The sequence below is a fragment of the Vidua macroura genome, chromosome Z (assembly GCF_024509145.1).
Source record: "Vidua macroura isolate BioBank_ID:100142 chromosome Z, ASM2450914v1, whole genome shotgun sequence".
In the NCBI taxonomy this organism is placed as follows: domain Eukaryota; kingdom Metazoa; phylum Chordata; class Aves; order Passeriformes; family Viduidae; genus Vidua; species Vidua macroura.
Window position 1 is genome coordinate 57,073,475 of NC_071611.1, and position 24,027 is coordinate 57,097,501.

At 35.5% G+C, this 24,027-nt stretch overlaps 1 protein-coding gene across 7 annotated transcripts in view; it reads right to left on the reverse strand.

Annotated features, from left to right (window-relative positions):
• The window catches only part of DMXL1 (Dmx like 1), a 77,495-nt gene that overhangs the window by 43,279 nt on the left and 10,189 nt on the right, over positions 1–24,027 (reverse strand). For 6 of the 7 annotated variants that reach the window (XM_054003776.1, XM_054003770.1, XM_054003769.1 and 3 more), the window contains exons 3-16: positions 20,944–21,021; positions 18,781–18,859; positions 18,157–18,289; positions 15,876–15,942; positions 13,079–13,254; positions 11,490–11,679; positions 9,841–10,009; positions 5,453–5,665; positions 4,435–4,688; positions 3,660–4,344; positions 3,014–3,135; positions 2,380–2,469; positions 1,975–2,077; positions 105–221 (exon numbers count right to left, since the gene is read on the reverse strand). In XM_054003776.1, the coding sequence (XP_053859751.1) occupies positions 105–221; positions 1,975–2,077; positions 2,380–2,469; positions 3,014–3,135; positions 3,660–4,344; positions 4,435–4,688; positions 5,453–5,665; positions 9,841–10,009; positions 11,490–11,679; positions 13,079–13,254; positions 15,876–15,942; positions 18,157–18,289; positions 18,781–18,859; positions 20,944–21,021 (2,476 nt within the window). Of the gene's footprint in view, positions 1–104; positions 222–1,974; positions 2,078–2,379; positions 2,470–3,013; positions 3,136–3,659; positions 4,345–4,434; positions 4,689–5,452; positions 5,666–9,840; positions 10,010–11,489; positions 11,680–13,078; positions 13,255–15,875; positions 15,943–18,156; positions 18,290–18,780; positions 18,860–20,943; positions 21,022–24,027 lie in introns of those variants that run through there. The other variant, XM_054003771.1, reaches the window with a different exon arrangement.

The following is a 24,027-nucleotide window of genomic DNA, read 5'->3' on the forward strand; positions in this document are numbered from 1 at the left end:
AGAATCTTTTCAAAAAGATGAAACATTTTAGATTACACTGAACAGCAGATATTCACTAGACAGCAGCTATTTTTTAAAAGAAAACTACAAGAAAGAGGGCTTACCTATTGACACAGGAATTGCCTTCAGATGTAAATGCCACATATGTAGTAATGAATGGTTTTGTGTATACTCTATCACTATTAAGTAGAATTTTTCAGAGAATCCATTCTGCTGTTTTCCTGGTGAAATTGAGAAAGGGAAGATCATAGGGGTTATTCACCTGAAAGCAAAACTAAATTTTGCTGGCTAGCAAATAATCAGATTAAGCTAATGTGAACTAATACTGAAATGCAATGGCCTGACTCCATCTAACTCTTACATTAGCTTTGTCCGTTTTTTACCACAACCAACAAACAATAGAATTACATGTACACTCATGTAAGAGCTGCCAGTGTTTTCTTTCAGAGATGACAACGCATTTGCCTGTCTTTGCTATGTTTAAAGTTAAATCCCAGAATGTATTATCAACACAGTATAGTCTAGAAGAGAGAAAGCGATACAATGCTTCTTCCTAAGAATTTACTTGCCCTAGTTATACACAAAAAGAAGATGCGAGTTGTACTATCAATAGGTGCCCATTTCTGGAAAGTTCATCCATGTATTCTCTTCCCTTCACATAAAAGTCAACCCATTAGGACCAAGATGGAAGAGTTAATTTAGGGACTCTTTTTCTTCCCCTTTAGGGATTCCTCTGACCCTTTAGGTGTGTGTATACATAAAACATTACCAAGAATAAGCTGTATTTGCCCTGTGCTTTTAACATTGCAGTAGTTATGGTACCATAGAAAAATATAAGTGAATTTGTTCTTTTTAAAAACAATATGAGGTAACTACCTTCATGCATTATTAAAGAGGAAAGAAGAAAGTGCTACAAAGTAATTTCAAATTCAAATGCATGCAAATAATACAGTTCTAATTTAACAGTTTTTCAAAGGGTCAATTTAGCCCAATTCCTTACATGGATGGCACGCAGCAATCTAGTACAGAGTTTCAGAACACATACAAACGTATACAGTTGTCTAAGATCAAATATTTCCCTATTTGTTCTAAAATTATTTCTGTGTATCATACTCAAGATGTACACGTACAATTATGCTGTAGAGTAACACTTTTTATGTCCTCTATTTTGTTTCTTATTTTCAACATAACAGTTGTGTTTTCTGAACTCCACTGAGGGCTGGGATTATCTCCATTACTCCAAATCTCTTCCTCAGGTAAAACCAGCCAGTTCCAGACCCAAATAATCACTAAATATATCCAATTTCCCTAAGTTCCTTTGACACTTTTCCACAACTCTGTTTCCTTTAATTCAGGACTCCTGTCTAGTACTGCAGATGACCTGGTATCACAAACTTTACTCTTTTTCCCCCGCACATTATTTCATTGGAACAGAACAATGTGATGCCTACACAACCAAATAACTGAGGCACTCCACCAAGGAAAACGAGTAATTTCTTCTAGAGCAGTTCAGATCTGTCCAAGGACCTAAAAATCCACGCACTACTCACAGTATTATAGTGAGGAGGAATTGTTTGGCTTGCCATTTGTTGTACCATGCAAGGCCTGAGGAGCAATATTTAGCTGATGTAAAAGAAGAGCATCCACCATGACAGGATAAGTAAGTTTGGTCTGTTTTATACCCTACAAGTACAGGCTTCATATTTAAAATCCTTTCCCCCTTCATGATAAGGGACTGCTTAACACAGGACACAATGGGTATCTTGTGATTTAAACTACTTGATCTAAAATTTGGTTGCACACAACTCAAAGGAAATGAAACACCCATGAGTTTCATCAGTTTAATTCTTCTGAAGATCTCAAATTAAGGTATTTGACATTAAAATTATAAAAGCCATTAAAGAAGTTTTTTCTTCTGTGGAATGAAAAGTAAAACACTGTCTTCAATGTTCTATGAAAAAAAAAATTCTTTACCAGAGTCTGATGAACTGTTCTTCTTTGAAGGCATTTCCTTCTCCTGATTATTTAAAATAAATTCTTCTTGAAAAACATGGAATAACTGTGTTTTTCGGCCATGCTAAGGAAGTAAAAAATACACAAGAAGTGAACATCCTGGTGGTATACTTTTCAAGATTGCTCTCTAACACAGGAGCTTTTAACTTGGTAAGTTAAACACATCAACAGAAGACTCCTCATGAAAATACATTCTCATTACTCACATTCATTTACAAGTACTGCTGAAAACAAGTACAAGAATATGTCAAAAACAGTCTAAGTATCCCACATTTACCTAATTGAGAACTACAGGTATTGCCTTTATTATTAATGCTTTTTAAAAAGCTAATTATGACATAAAATGAGTATAGCAGAAGATCTTACAAGCTCTGTAATGGCATCCAGTTCAATGATACATCCTGGGCGAGCTGTAGATTGCTGACTTATGATGTTAAAAACTTCACCAACATATTTCTGTTTGAAAAGAATCAGAGGGGTGGTCTTGTTAACTCCTATGCATTTTTGTGGCACAACCTCCTAGATAGGTGCAACATCACTATGCAAATGTTAACTAAAGCATAAAATATAGACTAGTTGTGATTGAATAAGAACATAGGTAACATTCCCTGTTTTATGAAGAGCACATTTGGTTTTGACGGCTGAAAGGTGACAAGAGTATCTAGAAAGCCCCACATACAGCAATTTATTGTCCTTTCCCTGAAAGCTGCATTGTTGTCTCGACTTTTCCTCAGGATGGCAATGCATCCACAAAGTTATTATTCCTTGGGGTGTAAGCACTTCACAGATACTTCCCAATCAATCCTTGGCCTGCCTCAATATGCAGAGTTTGAGATTAAATGAAATATAGTACAGCTAAAAAGCCTTACCTAATCTGTTTTTACAAGCAGAATAATCTGTGAAATCCTCATCAACCAGCTTAGTCAAGTCACCAAGGCTGAGCTTAGTGCAACTGAAAGAAGTCATAACATGCAAAAACCTGAGATGGCTTTTCACTTACAGAAATTTCTGGGTTGGAAAGCTCACAGAGAAGTTTCTTAGCATCTATTACAGCTTGATATAATCTTAAATGCTGTCCATCACTAGCCACAAAGCAGGCACTTGGAGAATTACAGTATGCACCTGAAAAGCAGGAAGAAACTGCTCAAATATTCAAACACCATATGGCTTCATTTTTTGTTTTTGAACAGCAGGGATTTTTGAAGTTATGACGAAAAACAATACACCATAAAAGAAAGTCCTCTTAACTTCTATTCACAAGCAAGAATTACAAAGTTTAAAGCTGTGCTTAGCAACCAAATCAAAATACATGAAAGGAAGTAAGAATTCCATTTGCAAACTAGAGCTAAATCTCCCTCAGTTTTTAAATCTTCAGCATGCTATGAAGTATGCACTAGTATCTAAGAACTTTTCGGCATAAGCTCCTAAAATATCAAATACATAAAATTAAACAGTAGAACATGGAAACTTTTTACTCAGGAATAAAGAATTCCCAAGTATCAGCAGCTTGAAAATTTGTATAAAGGATCCATGCTTAACTTTCTTTCCAGTACATTCAAGTATCTCTGTATTATCTATTAAAGTGCATTATTAGGTTATATTAATTTTATTCTAGAATACTTCATAAATCAGAAAATTAAACTCACCAAGGCAATAGCTGGGTATAAGTGTGGGCAGCCATGCAACATTAGAAAAAGCTGAAACATGAAGAGAATTGATCCGAGCAAGTTCAGAAACTCCACCAGAAAAGGACAAAGGCCCAACAGGATCTACTCTCCATAGAATAAGTTCACTGTAAACAGCATTGGGATCCTGGGATGTCACATTTGCATTGCCTCTACTCTGAGGTCTTACTGGTGACTCCTGAGACTTAAAAGACTCATTTGCCTGTATTGCTTTCTCAACATCTGGTGAAATTAGAGCATTGTGATGTGAGGTTGTAAGCAGCAGTGGTAACACTGAGTGGCAAGCCAAGTCGTTAAGATGAAAACGGTGACCACAATATCGGGATTTGTGTGAAATACTGAGTACAGTTGAAAAAGCAGATTCTTCAGCAAAACTCACAAGCCACTGGTTCAGTGACCCATCTGCATGTTTGGAAATCATCATAACATTAGGTGTGAAGATACTTAATTTTAAGCTGTTGGTTGATTTACTGTGTCCAGAAGAAATAAGCATAGATGAAGATCGTGTAAGGCCAGGAGGCTTTTGTTTGCCTTGTTGAATAGCTAAGTCAACATTTTTGGTACAAGCATACATCACTATACTTCTGCAAAGAGAGTTTGCATCACCCGTTGGAAATGCAACAGGAATTCTTGAAACAAATGACACCTGCAATTTTAAGAAAGAAAGACTAAGCATTAGAGTTCCCATCATACTTTTCACTGAACATCAATGTAAAATGCAGGAGGAATAAAGTACCTGCACCTGGCGAAACATGCCAGGCTGGTATTCATCCAGCCAGTCCACATGCCATACCAGCAGGGAGCCATCCATAGGATGTATACTGAAGAGCATGTCAGCATTTTTACTCCATTCAGAAAGCAGAACTTCAATTTCATGATCAAAAATAGCAGAGGATAAAGGAACAAGGCTTGAATAAGGAGCAGCTTTCTCATCACTTAGTTCCTTCTTCTCTTGGTTTCCTTTTTGTTCATCTCCATTTTCATCAGCTTCTAAAATACACACACACATATATATGTGCACTGAAGCACCTAAGCATCATATATATAGATGTATATATAGATGTATATAGAGATATACATACTCAAAACCAGAAGTATAATAAGCAGCGTTATTCAGGCAGTGGAGCTAATTTCAGGCCTTTTATAAGCTACCCATATGAGAACTAATTTAAAAGGAAGAAGATTACAATCATATATCCTCTAACAGATCTCAGTGTCTAACAAACCAAAATAGTTTATGTTGCACCTTAATTTGAAATATTTTTCTTTTCCCCTATTTTATACCAATTTTTGCATGCATAGACAGAACAAAGGACAATAATCGCCAGGATGTATATATTCAAATTAATTGACTTGTACTATGTTATAGAATAAAGCTATTTAAATTAGCTGTACATTAATATCTAAATAAAGAAAGTTAATTCTAAAGTTGCTCCTGCTTCCTTAATATTGAAGTAACATTTTCATGGGAAGACCTCCAGTCAAGCCTAGTTAAATAATACCGTTTTCAGCACAAATAACTCAAAATTGCTAGAACAACTATGAAAAGAGAAATCAGAATTTCCAGATACATTTTTTTAAAGTCACTTAGATACTTTCAGTGTAAGGGAAGAAAATGCATTGAAATGCCACTGTAATCTGTCTGTACCCTTGCATGTCAAGTTGCCAATCTCTAACTTCCGTCCGGGGGAACATTACAAACTACTTTAAAAACTGTAATCCATTTCTCTATATGACATATGTCTGACTTTTACCTTCTTCTGATCTGCCATCCATTTGATTAGAATCCTCAGCATTAGTCTCAGGGGAATGATGTTCAAAACTCCTTTTAAGTTGTTGCAAAAACACTTCCATAGATAAGGTAAAATGAAGTTCTTTGTTGTTTAGCCAGTGTACAATAAAAGGTCCACTTTTTTCTTCATTGTCACCAAGACTTAGAGATGTGATAGAAGGCAGTAGAGGAATATCTACCAGAAAAAGATACTGATTAACGTTTTTGAGAACTAGGTAAGTTAGGTCAAAAGATAATTTTAGAGAAATGGTTTTTAAGAAGAAAACCCACTATGAAAAAAATAAGTCCACGTATATTGCCACTTGTCATTCCCAGCACCAACACCATCTGCTTTGAGACTTGTTCCACACAGAGGTTCTTTGGTATGCTTATGTTAGGATAACAGTAGAGTCCTGCAATGTTGATGTAATACTGTGCATGCAAGTTAATTTCCTTTTTTTTTTTGCTACTACAGCTCAGTATGAACCAAATCATTTAAGCATAATTTTCCAACATTTAGTCCACAATGGATGCTGCAGTACATATACACTGTAACCAAAGACTACAGAGGTTTACACTAGCAAGAATTAGTACAGAGATAAGACAATACCCTCTGTAACACCATCACAAAACCCCAGGAGTTCTAGTTCTGATACATCCTGTTAATTCACATTGCTGTTTGATGGTATTTGGTGTCCCACGTTGCTGTGAAAAATAAAGCAGTAATCACAAAATATGTGACAGAAGCAAGGATCAGACTGCTGCAGAGTAACATAATCTAAATTTAAAAAAAGCAGACAGGTGATTTACTGCAATTTCCCCAAATGTGTGATACAGCAACATGTTAAAATCTCAAACTACATGTAATTGCCACCTAGAAGTCTCCATGTATAGTTTCATCTCCTTCTGCTATTTATGCAGCATTACTTAAATTCCACATCCTGGGAGACAAAATACTTTTCACCCAAAATCTGTTGTTTCTATCAAAATCAGCAATAGGTTTGAATTACTAATTGTCCGATATAGCCAAAGAAAACTGCAATTGAGTGCACACAGATAAAAGAAAGGAGCACCATGACAACCAGCAGTTTTGTTGTGGGTAGGGGATACAGCAGGGGAAGGGGGCAGAAGTAGCACAGGTCATTTAAGAAATACAGTACAGGCCAATGCCAGTCTCAAAAGTATCATTATACATTCAGAAAGTAACAGAATCTGAAGGAAAAAATTCTGCTGACACCCTTTGAAAGATGAAGCTACAGTAAACGTGAATAAGGTGAACTAGAAAGATTATTTTTCAGATGAAATTATAAACCTATGCACTTTTTAAGTATTTATCGAAGTCACTAAAGAAATCACTTTTTTTCCAATTTCCATCTAAAACTACCAGCTTCTAAATGATGTTCAGCTCTGGATGTTATTATTAATGACTTTCTATTTGCTACATAAATCACAATCTCTCTTCCCAGAAAACTTCTAAGTCTTTGAATTCAGTAACTTTTTCTGTAATTGCCTAGAGACAATTTTGTCCTAGCAACCACTGCTTATTCCTTTCACAGAATTCCACCCAGGCTGAACACCAGAAAAAGTAAAATTATAGTATAAAAGTAGGTCTCAAAGATTTTTGTTGCATGTTGTATTTATTCTTATATATTTTCTTATATATAAGTATATATGAAAGCATTATTCTTCAAAATGTGACATGAATGAGAGATAAAACTGTTTTGGCTTTAGTTTTTCTCAGAAACTTTAAAATGCTGTGTAAGAGATCACAAACCAATTTATTTCAAATCAAATGAAAGGAAACACAATTAGGTTTTTGGATTAAATTGAATTTCAAAAGGGCAAATGAAAAGGCCTACTTAAAGAATGTGGTTAGACTTAAGAGGTACTTAAAGACTTGACTGTGAGGGAGAACACTTATTTCTTCAAATTAAGATTTAAAATGTGAAAGTTACTTCAGAGATTCTACAATAAAGAACAAGCTGTTATCCTCCAATCAACTGAGTTAAAGACCAAGCGATCCAAAAGACATTAAAACAGATATTGATCAATATAGATAACTTAAAAAGAATACAAGATTAGAAAAGCCAAAGACAAGTTTTAAGTATCTAATTTTTCTAATCTTTTTCAAAATTAAATTTATCCTCATTCTGTGAGTTTGCTGCTTGGCATATTCATACTGCAAAGTTTATCAAAAGCAAAATTAAAGTTTGCATAGTTGTGCTGGTTTTGGCTGGGGTAGAGTTAACTTTCTTCATAGAGTCTGTGTTTTGTACTTGTGCTGAGCACAGGGTTGATAATGCAGAGATGTTTTTTTGTTGCTGGGCAGGGCTTACACAGAGCCAACACCTTTTCTGTTTTTTGTACTGCCACACTGGCCAGGAACGTGAGGCTGCATTGGACACTGGGAGAACACACAGCTAGGACAGGTGACTGAAACTGACCAAAGGAATACTCCAGACCATATGATATCATGGTCAGTGCTTGAAGTGGGAGGAAGGAAGGAAGAAGGGGGAAAGTTTGAAGGGACGGTATTTGTTATCCCAAGTGACCGTTAGGTGTGACAGGGCCCTGCTCTCCTGGAGATAGCTGAAGATCTCCCTGCCCATAGGAAGCACTGAAGTCATTCCTTGTGTCTCTGTGGTCGTGTATGCAGCTTTTATTTTCCCTATTAAGGAAAACAAGGTGGAGATAAAACCTATTAAATTGGTTTTATCTCAACACAGAAGGTTTCTAGCTTTTACCCTTCTGATTCTCTCCCCAGTTCTGCAGGGAGTGAGCAAGCAACTGCCTGGGGCTTGGTTGATGGCTAACCATGGTTAACCATGACATTAGCTATTCTGTATAAAAATAAGAAATGCTTTAAAAATAAGTAAAAAAAATATGGTCAAAGATGAAAAGATTAGCTAGCTCACTGGGCAATCTGAAGAGGAAAAAATATAGAGGAGATAGACAAATCTCCAAGAAGCTTTCAAGAAACTTTCCTGTGTGCCATTGGGTAGCAACAAGCAATGACTGGAGACTTTTCCTGTAGAAATATGATAGCACTGATGGTACAGCACAAAACTGTAAGAAGTTTCCTTCTGGTAGGCTGGATGTGATTCTAGTCCTGTCTGTTAAAATATGAACCAATGAACCGCTACTTAAAATGCTGAAAATAATCAAGGAGAAAGTGTTTAGAGCTTTGCTTAGCACAGTAGTGTTAATGGAAATCACTTGTTCTTTCCAATCATACCAGACTGTATTCCTAGAAACATGAACTAATCATTAATGCTCTTAGCTGAAAATTGGCCTTTCAAACAAAGTTAAGTAAGAACAGAAAAACAATACTATAAAACAGAGCTTAATTGAAATGCCATTTCATATTGCATTTCTGGTCAGGTCTTCAATGAGCAAACACACGCGTCATTTACAGCATACACAAAGATAATAAAGACAGACGTATCAGCAGCTATAGGGGATTTTCCTCAACCCCTATCAGCATGTTGTTCCAGTGCAAGGCAATATCAAAGTTTATGGAATACAGGGTGAAGTCATGTTTTGTTTGGTTCAGAGACAGAAGTACATGAATGTGTGGTTATTTCAGCACTAAAGTGTCAGGTGCTCATTTTAAGAAGCTTAGAGATTTCTTTGTTTTATCAGTGTGTTCCCAGTATCATACACAATTCACAGTAAATTTTATCTCCAGTTACAAATACTTAGTTTTCGCCATTTTAGACACTATCAATCTCACTTAAAAGATGAACAACATAAAAGACAGGATTACTGCAGTGGAAATTTATTCAAATAATTTCATTACTATAGAAAGTTCTTTCATGCAAAAACGAAACCAACATACTAGCAATTTTGCATGATAATATAAATACTGAACTACAGTAAAATGCAGCAAATGCCGGATCAGGGAAGAAATGATAATGTCTGGACTCCAGATCAGAAGGCTGAAGGATAGCTTTATTAAAACTATATTATATTACATTAATATACTATTTAAAGAAATATTATAATATTCTACATACTTACTTCTTACTTACCCAACAAACTCATGACTCTCTGCTGAGAGTCCAAGACACAGCTGGATCCAATTGGTCATTGAACCCAAACAACCTTAACCAGAATCCAATCAAGCAATCACTTCAGGTAAACAATCTCCATACCACATTCCACAGGGGGAAAACAAAGGAGCAGAGATAAAGATTGTTTTTTCTTTTTCTCTCTTGTGCTTCTCCAAGAAATCCTGAGAGACAAAATTATGTCTCTCTGTCCAGAGAATGTGAATGTCACACTGAACAAATACATCTGCTAAGTTTCCAGAGAGAACACATACCTAACAGCAACTAGAGTTCACTTCATAGCAAAGATTCCATTTCTTACCTGTGGCTGGATTGATACTGGCAGCAATATGGTAGTGGCAAAGGGCATTTGCAGGAGGAGGAATGTTACGGTGAGCTTCATGAGGATCTTGCTGATGCAGAGCATATCCAGTATGTGCTACAACAGCACCCGACCTCCTCCTTCCACGTCGGAAGTGCCTCAGGTTTAACTGCATGAAGAATAAGGCATCATTTAAAATCCTTTCAAAAAGATAAAGCAGATTTAATCTGTAAGTGGTTTTCTAGGCACTAATGAATTATATTTTTCAGTTTAAAAGCTAATTTAAAGAATCACTGGAGCTTCCTGCAAACTTCTGCTGAGTCTGCAGTAGAGAGAAACCAGTGCCTTTGGATTTATGAAGGCCCATAAAATACCTTCACGTAGTAACTACTTCATACTTCAGTGCGCAGACAATGTTCATACACTTTTTACACTTACACAGAAAATACTCTTGTGTTTCATAAATATACATCATGCTTATTCAAGATTCTGAACAACGCAGCAATACTGAGTAGTCTCATTTAATGAAAAACTGGATCCATACTTTGGATCTAATCAGCTCAGCACTTCAACACCCCACAAAAGGCCCCAGTGCGTTCTAAGGTCTTCCTCTTTTACACAAACACTTGTTTCCAAGGGAAAGAATAATATTCCATTTTTAAGACTGACTTACACAGTTCAAGCCTTTTGTGCTGTAGACATCTATGTAAGCACCCAAAGGTAAACAATTTGTTTAAAAATGGTGTTAAGACTCTTGACATTGCTTTTCATTTGCTGTGCTTTCCATCTTTACACAGCATGCTCATGTCAAACAGTCTTCTCTCAATTATCACATAATTGCTGTTTCTGATTTCTAATGTTGCCTCTTATTTTCCACTCGAACAGAGAAATTTCTCCAGCCTCCTTTTTCCTCCTCTCTTGGACTATTTCCTTTTCTCTGTTGTGCCTTTCAGTCTGTCATATTTTTCAGGCATGCTGCACTATTTTTCAGGTATAGCATGCACTAGGAGCATGCTAAATACATCACTCCATTAATATAAAAGCACAATGCCCACACATGCTCTACATACCTTTGAAGCAGACCATTAATGCTACACTTTCTTCCTGATTCACACTGGTTAGAAAACACTACCTGGTAAGAATCACTTGCCTTAATACTTATCAACAGTCTGCTCTGAGGACTACAGCAGAAAGACTGTTTTTATTTCCTCCATACTACTGCTTTTCCAGTTGCAGAAGTCAGAGAGAACATCCCACAACTTCAGAGGTAACAAGTGAGCCCCTACCATATGTCTTAAGGCAGCACCACCCCTGGCTTTCACATAACCTATTTATAATGTGTGCTAAATACTGCTCCTAGCCCTTTGAACTAAATACTGCAAAGCATTCTTCTTCAGTCACCAGACAAAAATAGGCAGTTGTGACTTTGAAACAGAGTGTCTTCAATGTGAGAAGCTCAGCAGAAGAGCTGTCAGCTTAGCCTGCCCAAGGAAGATTTCAAGGAAATTTACCCTTTCATAACATTTTATGCACATCTCTGGTATAAAGGATTTCAGCTTGTGATACATGTCTGAGTTACAATTACAAACTTGTCTAAAATCACAGGTTTTTACATGTGTTTATTCTCACTGTTCAATTTCATTTCTTACCTCCAATGCACTCTGCACTTTTTCTTTACTTGAAATATTTCTCTTGAAGTTATTTGTGAAGTTCGCTGCTTCACTCCAATTGCTGCATCCTCCCCCATACAATAGACTGTCATTAGGTAACAAAGTCTCTGCCCAGAGACGACAAACATTATCCTTACAGCAAGTCAGGAGTACATTGCAGACAGCACCACTAATGAAAAAAAATTTAAGGAGTGAAGAAGCTGCTAACTATTACACAGCATCAAAATAAACTGATGTTTCCAAACCGTTTTCCACTACCAGTCTTTCGAATTGCACCAACTTACAGATACCGGCGCAAGAAAAACTCATCAACATATTTTCAGGAAAATAATTTATGTAGGAAAGGCCTTCCCCTCTGTTCAAGTATCTGACCATAAATCACCTCAAATGTCATCACAAAATAGTGCAACAACAAATTGTGGATTTTAATTTAAAGAAAAATTCATACCTAGAATAGCAAAATGTAAATTTTTTTCTTTTAAAGTCATTCACAGAAAAAGCTAATAATATTCGGGATACCTGATTGTAATTCCAGATTTTACTGGTAATCTCCCACTTATGAAATAATATATATCCAAAAGAGAGAAATTCAGATAATACCAGGAAATCAACAGAAAATTTAAATCTACAAGTTTTCCTTAGTTACTATTTTTCCAAGTGTAACTTGTGTTAAATATATAGCCAAAAAATTCAATTACCCTAAATTAGATACCGGAAAAAACTATGCAGATTATCACATTTCCAGGCCATGTAAGTTCACAATTTAGTTCTACATAAGGCTCGAAAGCTATGATTAGACTGTCCAGCAGAAAATCCCCTTAGGAATCATGGAGCAGGTGGATTTTTTGGAAGTGACCTACAGAGTAAGAACTATAGATTTATGAAGAGTCTTAAAGACTCTTGCTCCAAATAAATATTGGAGCAATAAACTTGCTCCAATACAAAGGTATGCAAATTTGTTCACTCTTTGGAATTACATGGCAAAAAGATGGCTGCAGGCCACAAAACTGCTAACATTATTTCAGTTTAAGATTGAAAGTACTGGTGAAAACTAGGGACAGGTCATTCTGGAATCATCTGAACCTAAAAATAAAGGTATCCAAATGATTACTTGAATTCAATTTCCAGATACTATTTCTGACAGAGGTCTAGCTTTGTACTAGGTAGAGAAACAAATAAAAAGACATGAAAATATTTGAATGTTTGTGAAAGAGGACTTCAAGTCACAGGATTTTTGCTCTGATTCCATCAGGATATGTCAGGATTAAATGCATGAATGGTCACTTAGTGCAATCAAAAAAAATCCAAAGAGACATGGCTTTTCAAGAGCTGATTTTGTATTTAGTTTAATGCCTAAGTCAGTCTCTGAGGCTTCTACCTTTTCAGCTCTTTCCCAGGTAAGAGGATACTTGCCATCCTCTCAAGAGCAGAAACAGTATAAAAGGTGTGCACACTCAATAACTGAAGTTAAACATAACTGTGTGACTACTGATTGTTAGAGAGAGGCAGACTGTACAGTTTGGGGGTTTTCTGGGGCAATTTATGAACTAGTTATTAGAACTACTGACCGTGGCATGAATTTACTGGTCTTTCTCCATGAAAATGCATTTACTGATCGAGGATGAGCCAAATAAACAAATGAAAAATCAAGTTCTTTTGCGTGCTTATCTGGACTAGCACCAGGTGGTGATACGGCTGACCGCCAGCTCTCTGCATTGTACCATACTTTCACAAGACAGTCATCCTGTGGAAAGACAAAAAAGGATAGTAAATAAGATTACCTTGCATAAGAATATGATGCACTTTGAGTACTTTTGGGTACATCTCTTGAGGTTTCATTTTTCTTTAAAGTAAAATGCTTTTCTGATCAGAGAGGAACAGTTCCATAAATGGAACTTCAAAACGTGGTCTTAAAGAAAACATAGGAGCAGAGCTTCCACTTAACTTTTGCCATTACTAACTTGGATTTCATATAGGTCCTTCTGATTAGCTGCCAATTTTTAATCCCGAAAACACAACTTGCACTAGGCTGAGATGGCATTCAAATGTTAATACAACTAATTCTACCTTGTCAGAAAACCACCCAAACCCCCTGCATAAATTTAACTTTTAGGAAAACAAACAAAGGTCAATAGATGTTATCTCAAAAACCAAGCTCAGTAGCGCTCAGTCTACTTTTTTCAGATACACACATAAATTGATTATGCCTTCAAGGACTAGACAAATTAATCTGGACCCAGATTCACAAGTTGTTGATCAACTATTAAATGTGAATAGCACAAAAATATTGAAATAACCTGGGTATGCATAACATGACCCTGCTGGGGGGAGGATAGGTTGGTGTCGCTGACCAGCATTGTCCCTCACAAAAAGTTAAGTAAAGGTGTAAGACATAGAAACAAAGATGTGCTTTAAAGGTTCTCCAGGCAGGTAACTAACTTAAGCATTTATGGTAAAAAATATGCTATTAATTTTCCTACTTACTAATTTTCTTACTTATTCAGTAATTCATTTTGAAGGAATTTATAATCTAAAATAACAGGACATAAGACATGGGAGTCAAAAACTCTGTAGTAATATTAACCTAAGCTATTTGCAGATTAATTCATTTTTCCACCGTTACATCAAATTGTAACATTAGAAACCATTAAACCATTTACATTTAACTTGTAAAATTAACTCCTATCCATCACAAAAAGGTGGAATACATATATATAGTGTCGATAATAACAAAACACTTGCTTTTTACATAAAACATACTTAGAAAATTTTATTTATTTGAAAAATGGCTGGAAGGCTCTCCTTTCTAGGACAGTTAAAAGCATCACAGAACATACAGCAAGAAGTACAACATTCAAATAAGCACAAAAAGAATGAAGCATGAGAATTTATTGCTTTGTTTTTATATAGATAATAATCTATCATGAAGAAAGTCTAGTATTTCACTTTATATGATGAAAGCTTGTTAATTAGAGTATAGTTTTCCTAGAAAATCTAGGCAATTTTACAGATTTGTTACATCTTTATCTTTTAAGACAGCAAATGTCTTAAAAGGTATTCTTCCACTCAAACATGATGACCTGAAATAGCAAGCTTTAAAGGAAAAAACATACACATACAACTTATAAAGATGTGCACTACTCATCTGTTCCTGATGCACATAACTGAATCACAAAAATATGCATGACAACTACCTCTCAAAAGCAAGATTCATTTGCAGACTGAATCACCTTCTATTCTTTGTCTTTCAAACATGTATTAAGGGATATACTATGACCCAAACAGCCGAGTTCTACAGTATTACTAAATCAAACACTGCTCTAACCACTTATTATGTGTACACACTAATTTTTCATTCATGCTCCCATGACAGACTAGGGCAAGTTGCAAAACTGCCTTTTATTCTTCAGTCTGAAACATGTTTTGTCAGGTTACTTCTGCTCTGGATTCTGTGACACTTAAACCAGGTTTTCACTAATATCAGCAACTGATATTAATCTTACATACTAGCATGTTGTTTTGTATCTAGTAACTCTAGTAACTCCTAGGTTTTTTAGTTGGTAGCAGAAATTTGATGCTGAAAATAACTACTTCTCCCATTCATATTCCTTAACAAGTAATATAAATTCTCATATGGGTTAGTCACATTTGTTCACTGGATCCTGTGGATTCCTGATCTTGAATTTTTTTTTCTGCTTTGATCTGAAAGGACATTATTCTCTTATAAAACCTGAACAACAAGCTTTGGAGTATAAATAAAAGATTAGTTTGTTTCAGGAAAACAAAAGACTGACATTTTGTTTTAATTTTTTTGCTTATTTGGCCAAGGGGTTCTGCTTGTGCTGACAAACTGCTCACAGAACCAACTACTGGGATTGGTCACAAAGACTGTCATGAATCATGTGCCAATATACCTATGGAGGGGAACGTGAACCTCTTCTATGGACACAAAACGGAATACAGAAATATTTACACAAAACCATATGAAAGAGCTATTTTTCATTTTTTTAATAGTCTTTGGTATTTTGATTATACTTCCTCACTAGAGTAGGATAGCTAGCAGTGATTTCATCCATAGATTTCCCCCATTCCCCAAAACTCTTCTTTTTCTGATGTCTTATAATTTGGCATAAGTTAAAAATGAGTATTTTATAATATTAAGCAGTGAATATTTAGTGCGTCACCTACCTGCCTCAAACTACTTTTCTACCGAATTCATATTTACCAAAATGTAAAGACAAACAGACAGACTACACAAAAATTATGAAATTTTTTTTCATTAAGTAACCTTTTTTTAATTTTTTTTTGGTTTGCTTTAATAGCTTATCTGAGTTAGTACAAAGCTATAAGGAAGAAAATGCTTACCTTTCCAGCAGTAGCAAAAAACTCTCCATCTGGTGAGAATTTCATTAAACAAACTTGAGAAGCAGTTCTATGGAATAAAGAGAATTAAAAAGAGAAAAACAACTTTAACAACTTTTATAGAATTCTAAACTTTCTTTTTTCTTGAATGTATAAAACATTTTTAATTCTTAAATACAAGTGTGTATTGTGTTGTGTGAAATAGTTAAGTTTTAACAATGTACAAAAGACTAAGACTCATGTACAACACATGGCTGTCATGATCCAGAAAACCAAAATCCTGTAGCTGAATATCCAGTATTCAAAAATACCATAGCAGAAAAGCAGCTGCTAACAGATTAAACTGCTGTACTTCCATTTCACGATTATATGGATCTCAAACTGATCTCTGTTGTACCATATTATCTTCCAATTTCTCTGAAAGACAGCTTCACTTCTCATATTCCCTACAACTACAACTCAAGAAAAAAAAACAGCGTAAAAGGAATAATGTAGTTTAAAAGTGTCTGAAAGTAGCTTTTACATGAATGGGCACACAGCTCTAAGCTGTGACACCAAAATAGTCTAAACCTAATGATGTGGTTAACTTTTGGAGGATTGTACTTTAATTAGATGTACTAACAGATAAGATCTTTTACAGGGTTTGAAGCACTCAGTTATTAGCTAAGTAACAAAGCTTATTAATAGCAACAAGAACATACAAAAATTTAACTGCACAGCACAGATACAGTGTACATTTTAATCTTGAATTTAATACCCATGTAACAAGTTGTTGAGGCCTAACTTTCAAAAGGGATTAAATTAAAGTCAATAAAAGCAGGGTGCATTTATGTGCAGTAAGAGGAGCAAGGTGATTACAAGAGCCCTATATCAAAGAAGTCCACCCAGGTTTAACCAAAATTCTCCTGCTGGGACAAATATGAAAACATTTGGGAATGTTTCCCTCAGGCATTAAAACAGGATATTTGCAGGGGTAAAATGACTTTCTTGCAGACTTCTCTACAAGAAAAATCTATTCTAAATCTAATTGCAGTATAAATGCCAGAAGACATACAGGCATCAAAGGTACCCAAAAAAAAGCAAGTTTTGTTGACCCTTTCCAGGACCTACTCATTCAAAGAAGACAACACTCAGCTCTATCTCCAACAAAGTGAGTTTAAAAGAGGAAAACGGGTGGAGAGCAGAGAAGGCTTCTGTAAGTCTTTATACATGATACAAATGCAAAACTTGTTATAGAAGGGACAGAAGAAAAGTACTCTCTGTATGATCTTGACTACTGTTACCAGAACTCCAGATTCTAAAGCCATACTGAATGGCATTCTGTCTACAGGCTGTCTTCTCTTATTAGGCTGAGAGATGAGCACTCAAATACGTCTCAAAAAATAGAGTAAGTCTTCAACTTCTTGTATTTAGAAAGTTCATCACACATGAAGAAAAGTTTTTCGTTGTCATTTGGATGATCTGGGTTTTTAAACACATCACTACTGATAAAATTTCACGTATAGAGAAAAAAGAACAACTGAAGGATCATAAAATGGATGTTTTTCTGGTACATCCAGAAAATTACCCGTAGAACTACCTACTAGAATTCTAAATGCTTCACAAAGAGTAACTTCAGGTGGGTCTGCCCAGTCAGCCACTTCAGGAAACTTCTTTAGGAGATGGCCATATGGTACATAGCTCCCACATGAACAATGTACCGACCCCAATGTGCTAGAAAAGTTTACCTATGTCAGAACGCTTTATATTGTCTTATAAACTTAAAACTCTTCTAAATGTACAATATACAAATGCAAATATCAAAATCAACATGAATACAAGAAGAGAATTCAGGGACAAAGAACCTTAACTGTTCCAAATACCCAGAATAAACCCAGAAAAAGCAGGAGTGAAAGCAGGGGGGGATGTGTGAGAATAAAACAACAATGGAGTACACTGAACACAGAAGGAAGCGTATTTTAATCAGTCCTGCCAGCAATTACACAACTTTCATCTTATTTCTTCTACAAGGAAGAGTGCCTATTGGAGAGCTTCAGTATTAGCCTTCCCTCAGTATTTTTCTAGTGCTCTCTGTAACTGAAGAACTGCTCCAAAACCATTTACAACTGATCTTATAAGGGGAAAAAATGTCACATAGTCAAGGGAAATACGATTAAAGTTTATCTCACATCAATATTTATCAAGTAACAGTATGCAATAGCATTTCACATAACTACACTAAGTATTTCATCTCAAAGGTATGAATCAGTAAAGAGAATTACTTGTCCTTAAATGGGTTCCTTACTTGCATTGCCAGATACATCTCCACTCTCCAAGTCCAACATCTGCTCTTTCAGTACTGTCATTGTCAGCAGGGTTTTCCAACAGAATATTGGACCAAAGTTGAAGACAATTGGAACCAGTCAGAAGGCGAGTACCTGGAACAAATATTTATGGAAATCTAACAACAAGCAAGTAGCAAACTTAGACTTCTATAGAGAGAAAGAAAAAAGAGTTCTGCAAAGCTGAAACTGCAGAAAATCTGGCAGATACAACTTTTCTAGATTTTTTTGGGTATTTGAGCATCTACAGTTCAAACTACGAAAATTAATCAAATTTTAGCTATTCTCTAAAAGAAATACCTAGGTCTACTGCAGATATTACTCTTTCTCAACAAATATTTACCATTTAAGCCAAGGTTTCTTATCTACTCAGATAAGAATAATCGAGCCAGACCATACAGATTAACTTAGTATGTTAGTTCTCCTGTAGTAAGTGACAAAAGGTACATTTCACTCCACTTCGATATTCTCTATCATGCTAGGACAGAACAAAAACCTTTTCCTTGTCCACAAGGAATGACAGAATTTAAATTTAAAAATTAGGTGCAGTATCAAATAGAAAAGTGTTTCTTTTAATCTGTTCGTACCTGTGGGATCCCATGTTAAATTATGCACTATGGCGTCCAGTGAGATTTGAGCATTCTTCTGCCACTGGTAATGTAACACCTGAAATTTTAAGTATTTACAACCATTAGTATGAAAACTCTTCATTCTCCTCGTCCTCTTTTTGTAATATAAATAGTACATCTTCATTGCATCCTCCACATTTTATGAAGATGTTTAACATGTTACTGCTTACCTAATAAAAATTGATTCATTCTGACATTAAAACAAAATAGCTTTTCACTAATATGGCCATATCTATGAAGTCTTTAACTTCTAATTTTAAAAGTTTAGCTTGAAAAAATTAGTATATAAAATCACTATTGGAATTTGAGAATGTTTTTAGGAGGAAGTAAGATTTTATTTTTGAAACAAAGAAAAGATATAAAAAATGACACAAGTTAAATTACCTAGTGTTTGATATCTGTACCATTGCTGAATTAGTGGTTCAGAAAAGTCAAGACAACACATGATACTTCCCCTCCACTCCTTTTTTTTTTTAATATACAACAGGACAGTCCAGTATTTTTCACTTTTGCATCACTACTTCACTCTCTAGAGCAAGTTGATAATTAAGTTTATAAAACATTTATCTTGTCTGTTTCTGTAATAGACCAAAAAGGCTTGATGTTTTGATTTATAGAAGAAACTGAAAACATTTATGGAAATAATATTAGGAGACAACAGGTTTCTTTCTTAATTCACAGACTTTCTTAAAAGTAGTCATCCTCCACCCCAAAAATATCACACAGAATAGAAGTCAAGTTAAAATATGACAACTCAGTCTTTCAGAAATTTGGCAAAAGACAGTAAGAAGCAACTGCAGGTAAGGACTTGCACAGAGTATTTGCAAAGCTTTTTTTTTTTTGGGGGGGGGGGAGGGGTTTAGACCCTGAACATTCCAGTAAATGGAAGACAGAGACAATCTTACAATAACTTTGAACAATATGCTGTAAACCATTGCGTAAAAGTCAACTGAAAGAATGAAGTAACAGAATATTTCTTCAACTAAAAACATCTGAAAGCAAATTGTGTGGCTGAGTGCTTCCTCTACTGCTTACAGTTGCTACTCCAACCCTGAAGTTTCAAACTAAGCGTACTCTTTACCAGTATAGAAAAACATTCAGGATGGATGGACCAAAAACAAGAGCAGTATATCCAAAGTGTTCATAGGAGCGTAAGAATTCACATCCTACTGTAATTTTATTCCACTGCTTTCCAGTGATGTAAATTATTACATAGGTGTTCATTTCCAGCTATTCAATTAATACATAATATACAAGTTTACATGTACACCCAGAATCTTATGATTGAGGTGGTTAGTACAGAGATGAGAATCCACTAGATGGTGACATAAACAATTTGTTAATGCAAATGGTGACCAAACCCCTGAAGAGGGAGACAGAAGTTCCTTGAGCAATTGCTGTCAAAGTTCTTATATCAACAAACTGACTTCAGTTAGAATCTAATGCTTCTAATTATAGCCATATGCCTCCTCATGTAAGAAGCATGGTTAAGTAACTTGCCCTAAATCATATTATTATTCAGAAATTAAGATTCTGGATATTGATCATCAAACCACTGTCATCAGAAGTAAGCCCCAAAAGAATAAATATTTTTCTTCTTCACCATTATAACACTGAAGTATAATAATTCAGTCTGATATTCTAAAAAAGCCACAGATTTCTGAAACAATTACAATTTGGGAAAGGGCATGTAATTTCAAAAGCAAAAGTTAAAGTAAGAACTGTAAAACACATAAAAACATAAAGGCAACACAGGATGGTTCAAAAAGGAATTCCTATTTTAATGGCTACACTCATGGCAGAATGGGGCTGTGTACATCTTTTTGGGTTCTGGTATATTTCGCTTATGAACTGCAGGGTTATTTGGTTATTACCTACATAAGCAAGTAATATGAAGTATTATAGTAAAGTCTATCTTCCTTAAAACTATTTCAAATTACAGGCTTCTGTCCTTATCCCACCCTTTTTACTTCCCAAGGATCACCTTTAACTCTCAACTTTATTCTAGCATTAAAAGAAGACATTAAAAAACCTCCAGCTTTAAAGCAAACTTTACTTTAAAATAAAATATGTCAGGCTTTGTAACTGCTCAAATAAATTAAGGACTGTTGAAATACTTACATTATGAAGACTGCTGTTCTGCTTCAAGACACTAACTGGCTCAAAGATACAAATCACTTTTCCATAAGAAGCTGCAATCTAAAGTAATATATATTTATATGAACACACATTAAATAAACAAGCTGAAAAAACAAAAACAAGATGCAAATGGTTGATTCTACTTTTAACCCTGCTTGTAGATAAATTTGAAGCTCAAATCCGTATTTCCTTTTGAAAACGGAAAATTACATTTACCCACTAAGCTATTGTTGTCAATAATAAAAATTCAATCCTCCATTTACTCATTAATCATGGTAAACTACTGATACTATAGCTGGATAATTTTTTAAAATCAGATTATTAGCAATATTCTTCCCACATTAAACTACGTAAACACTCAAAACAGTCTGCAGAGTTCACATTCTCAGACATGAAACCAGTACACAATTAGAGTACTTTTGTGTACTTGCCTAGCATTAGAACAGGATGCCTTTTAAAAAGTTATTTCAAAAGATTTGAACTATGCAAAGAAAACACACAATGCAGAAAACTGCAAATAAAACTACTATTAAAGGCTAACATAAAACAGTCCAAAAGAAAGTTGCATTATGGTCAGTTTTAAGTCAGTGTTTGAAAGTCTTATTTCATCACAGATTATCACCCACCTCAAATTTGCATTAAGACAAAATTAATAACATTTGATCTCAAGGTCTTATATAAAAGCAAGCCTAGAAGACTTGCTAAGAAGAGCCAAAACAAGCCAAATATATGTTAAAGACCTCAGGCAGAGAGTGTGAGAGAACTGTCATACGACAATGTTGCCAAAAAGTATTCTGAATTACAGATTTACAAAAATTAAGGAGTCTGCATAGGTCATTAACAATAGACATCCTGCATTCTGAAGTGATAGTAGTTAAAAGGAGAACATCTACAGATATAATACATTGTAATAATCAATCTTCTATTTCTGTAAAATTCTGATTTAAAGAATTCACAGTTTTCCTTTAACAATAATAAAAAAGTTAGATTCACTTTATAAAATATATTTTGATTTCAGTATCTACCACTAAAGTTTGAAAGGAAACCAAACTAAACTGTCATACCTGAGATCTATACAAATATAGAGATTCATATAGATCTCCAAAATCCACAGAGCCATAGCTTTAAGAGAAACCCTCTACATTAGAAGAACAGATAGTTAGATAAATTTCCATCCTACTAACATCAGCCTGACCCAAAAATGCCGAGAATAATTTTGTCACATTTGCAATGAAAAAGTTTCTTCAGGCATTTTGCAGACTAATATCTGCTCTCTCTAATTCTCTTTAACTACCTCACTTACTGTTGTATTCTCTAATAATTCCATTCCATACCCAACAGCAAAAATTTATATAAACTCATATTGATTAGATCTTTTCCTTTTTCCCTTTTCTCCAAATGTGGAGATTTTTTCCCTATTTTATTGTTCAGTGGGTTTTAAAGATAAACTAAGATTAGCATTCCAAAATGCTCAACTTGTAGTGTCCAGAGCAACTGCTACTCCCAAAACTTTCCACTAGTTTCCACAGACACAGCCCACATCTTCACTGAGCTGCACTCTGCCAAAAAGAATAATAGTAGCATCGAGAGCACCTTCAGCAAATTCCCTGACAACACTAGGCTGTGTGGGGCAGGTGACAGGCTGGAGGGAAGGGATGCCAGCCAGAGGGACCTTGGCAGGCTAGAGAGGTGGGGCCATGTGAACATCATCTACTTCAACAAGTCCAAGGGCAAGGTCCTGCACCTGGGTCAGTCAGAATCAATACCATCACTACAGACTAGGGAAATTAACAGATTGAGAGCAGCCCTGTGGACATGGATTTGGGGATACTGAGGACAAAAAAAACTATGTGAGCTGGCAGCATGTGTCTGTAGCCCAGGAAGCCAACCACGTCCTGAACGGCTCTAAAAAAAGGGTGGCTAGTTGGGTGAAGGGGATGATTTCCCTACCCTAGAGAGACATCAGCTGGAGTACCACATCCAGTGTCCTCAGCACCAGGCAGATATGGACATGTTGGGTCCAAAGAAGGGACACAAAAATCATCAGAGAGCTTGAGTACTTCTCCTGTGAGGACACACTAAGAACATTGGAACTGTACATTTTGACAAACCAAAGTAGAATTTGTGTGTCAGTATTGATCAAGAATGTAAGAAGAAATTCTACCCTTTTAAGAATGACCTGAAAATGCATTGATCAGTCTGGTCAATAAGCAAATTCCTAGCCATCCACTGCTTAGTACTTCAGCATTTTTGAAACACATCCAGTTTCCTTACAGCAAACAATACGAACTTGCAGACTCTAAATGACCTCACAGGTCTACTTAAGAAATGAAAAAACTCTGAAGCTAAGTAAGCCTTACAGTGTGATATATTCAAGTGTATTCATTTACAATTCAAGGACAATTTTTCATTTAAATGCATACAGAAATGGCATCATGCAATCCAGATGACCTTGCAAATTTAGAGAAATAATGCTCAGTGAACTCAAAAAAAAACCCTTCTCATTAACAGCAGTGAGTGGAGAAACCCAGGCAGACTATGGCTTTGAGATGCCAGAGTTTATCACTCAAATGCTAAAAAGCAGGAACAGGGTGTGGCTGGGTTTCATCAGCACAGTGGTCATACATAAACACAAACTGGTTTCCATCAGAGGTCTTGTCTCAAGATGGACACCAGGATATAACCAAAGCTCTCATCAGCTCATAAGGCTTGTAGTAATGAACAGAAAGCTGACATTATCTACTCACAAGGACAAGCTTAAAGAAACAAGAAACAACAGAGGTAGAAAACCCCTCTTACATGAACAGATAGTTATCTAGAGCTCCCATTGAACTGGTCAACTGCTTAATCCCTGTGACATCCCAATGGGGTATTACGGAACTGTGACATCCCACTGAACAGTCACCTGGTTATTTCTTTTTCACTCTGACAGGAAAATTTAAAAAAAAAAAAAGCTCTCTTAAAAGGAATTAAAAGCCAATGTCATCTAAAATGCAACATTCTGATGTAGACCTACTAACAAAAAAGCAAAAGCTAAAAATTCAAAAAAGCAAACCCCATCCAAGA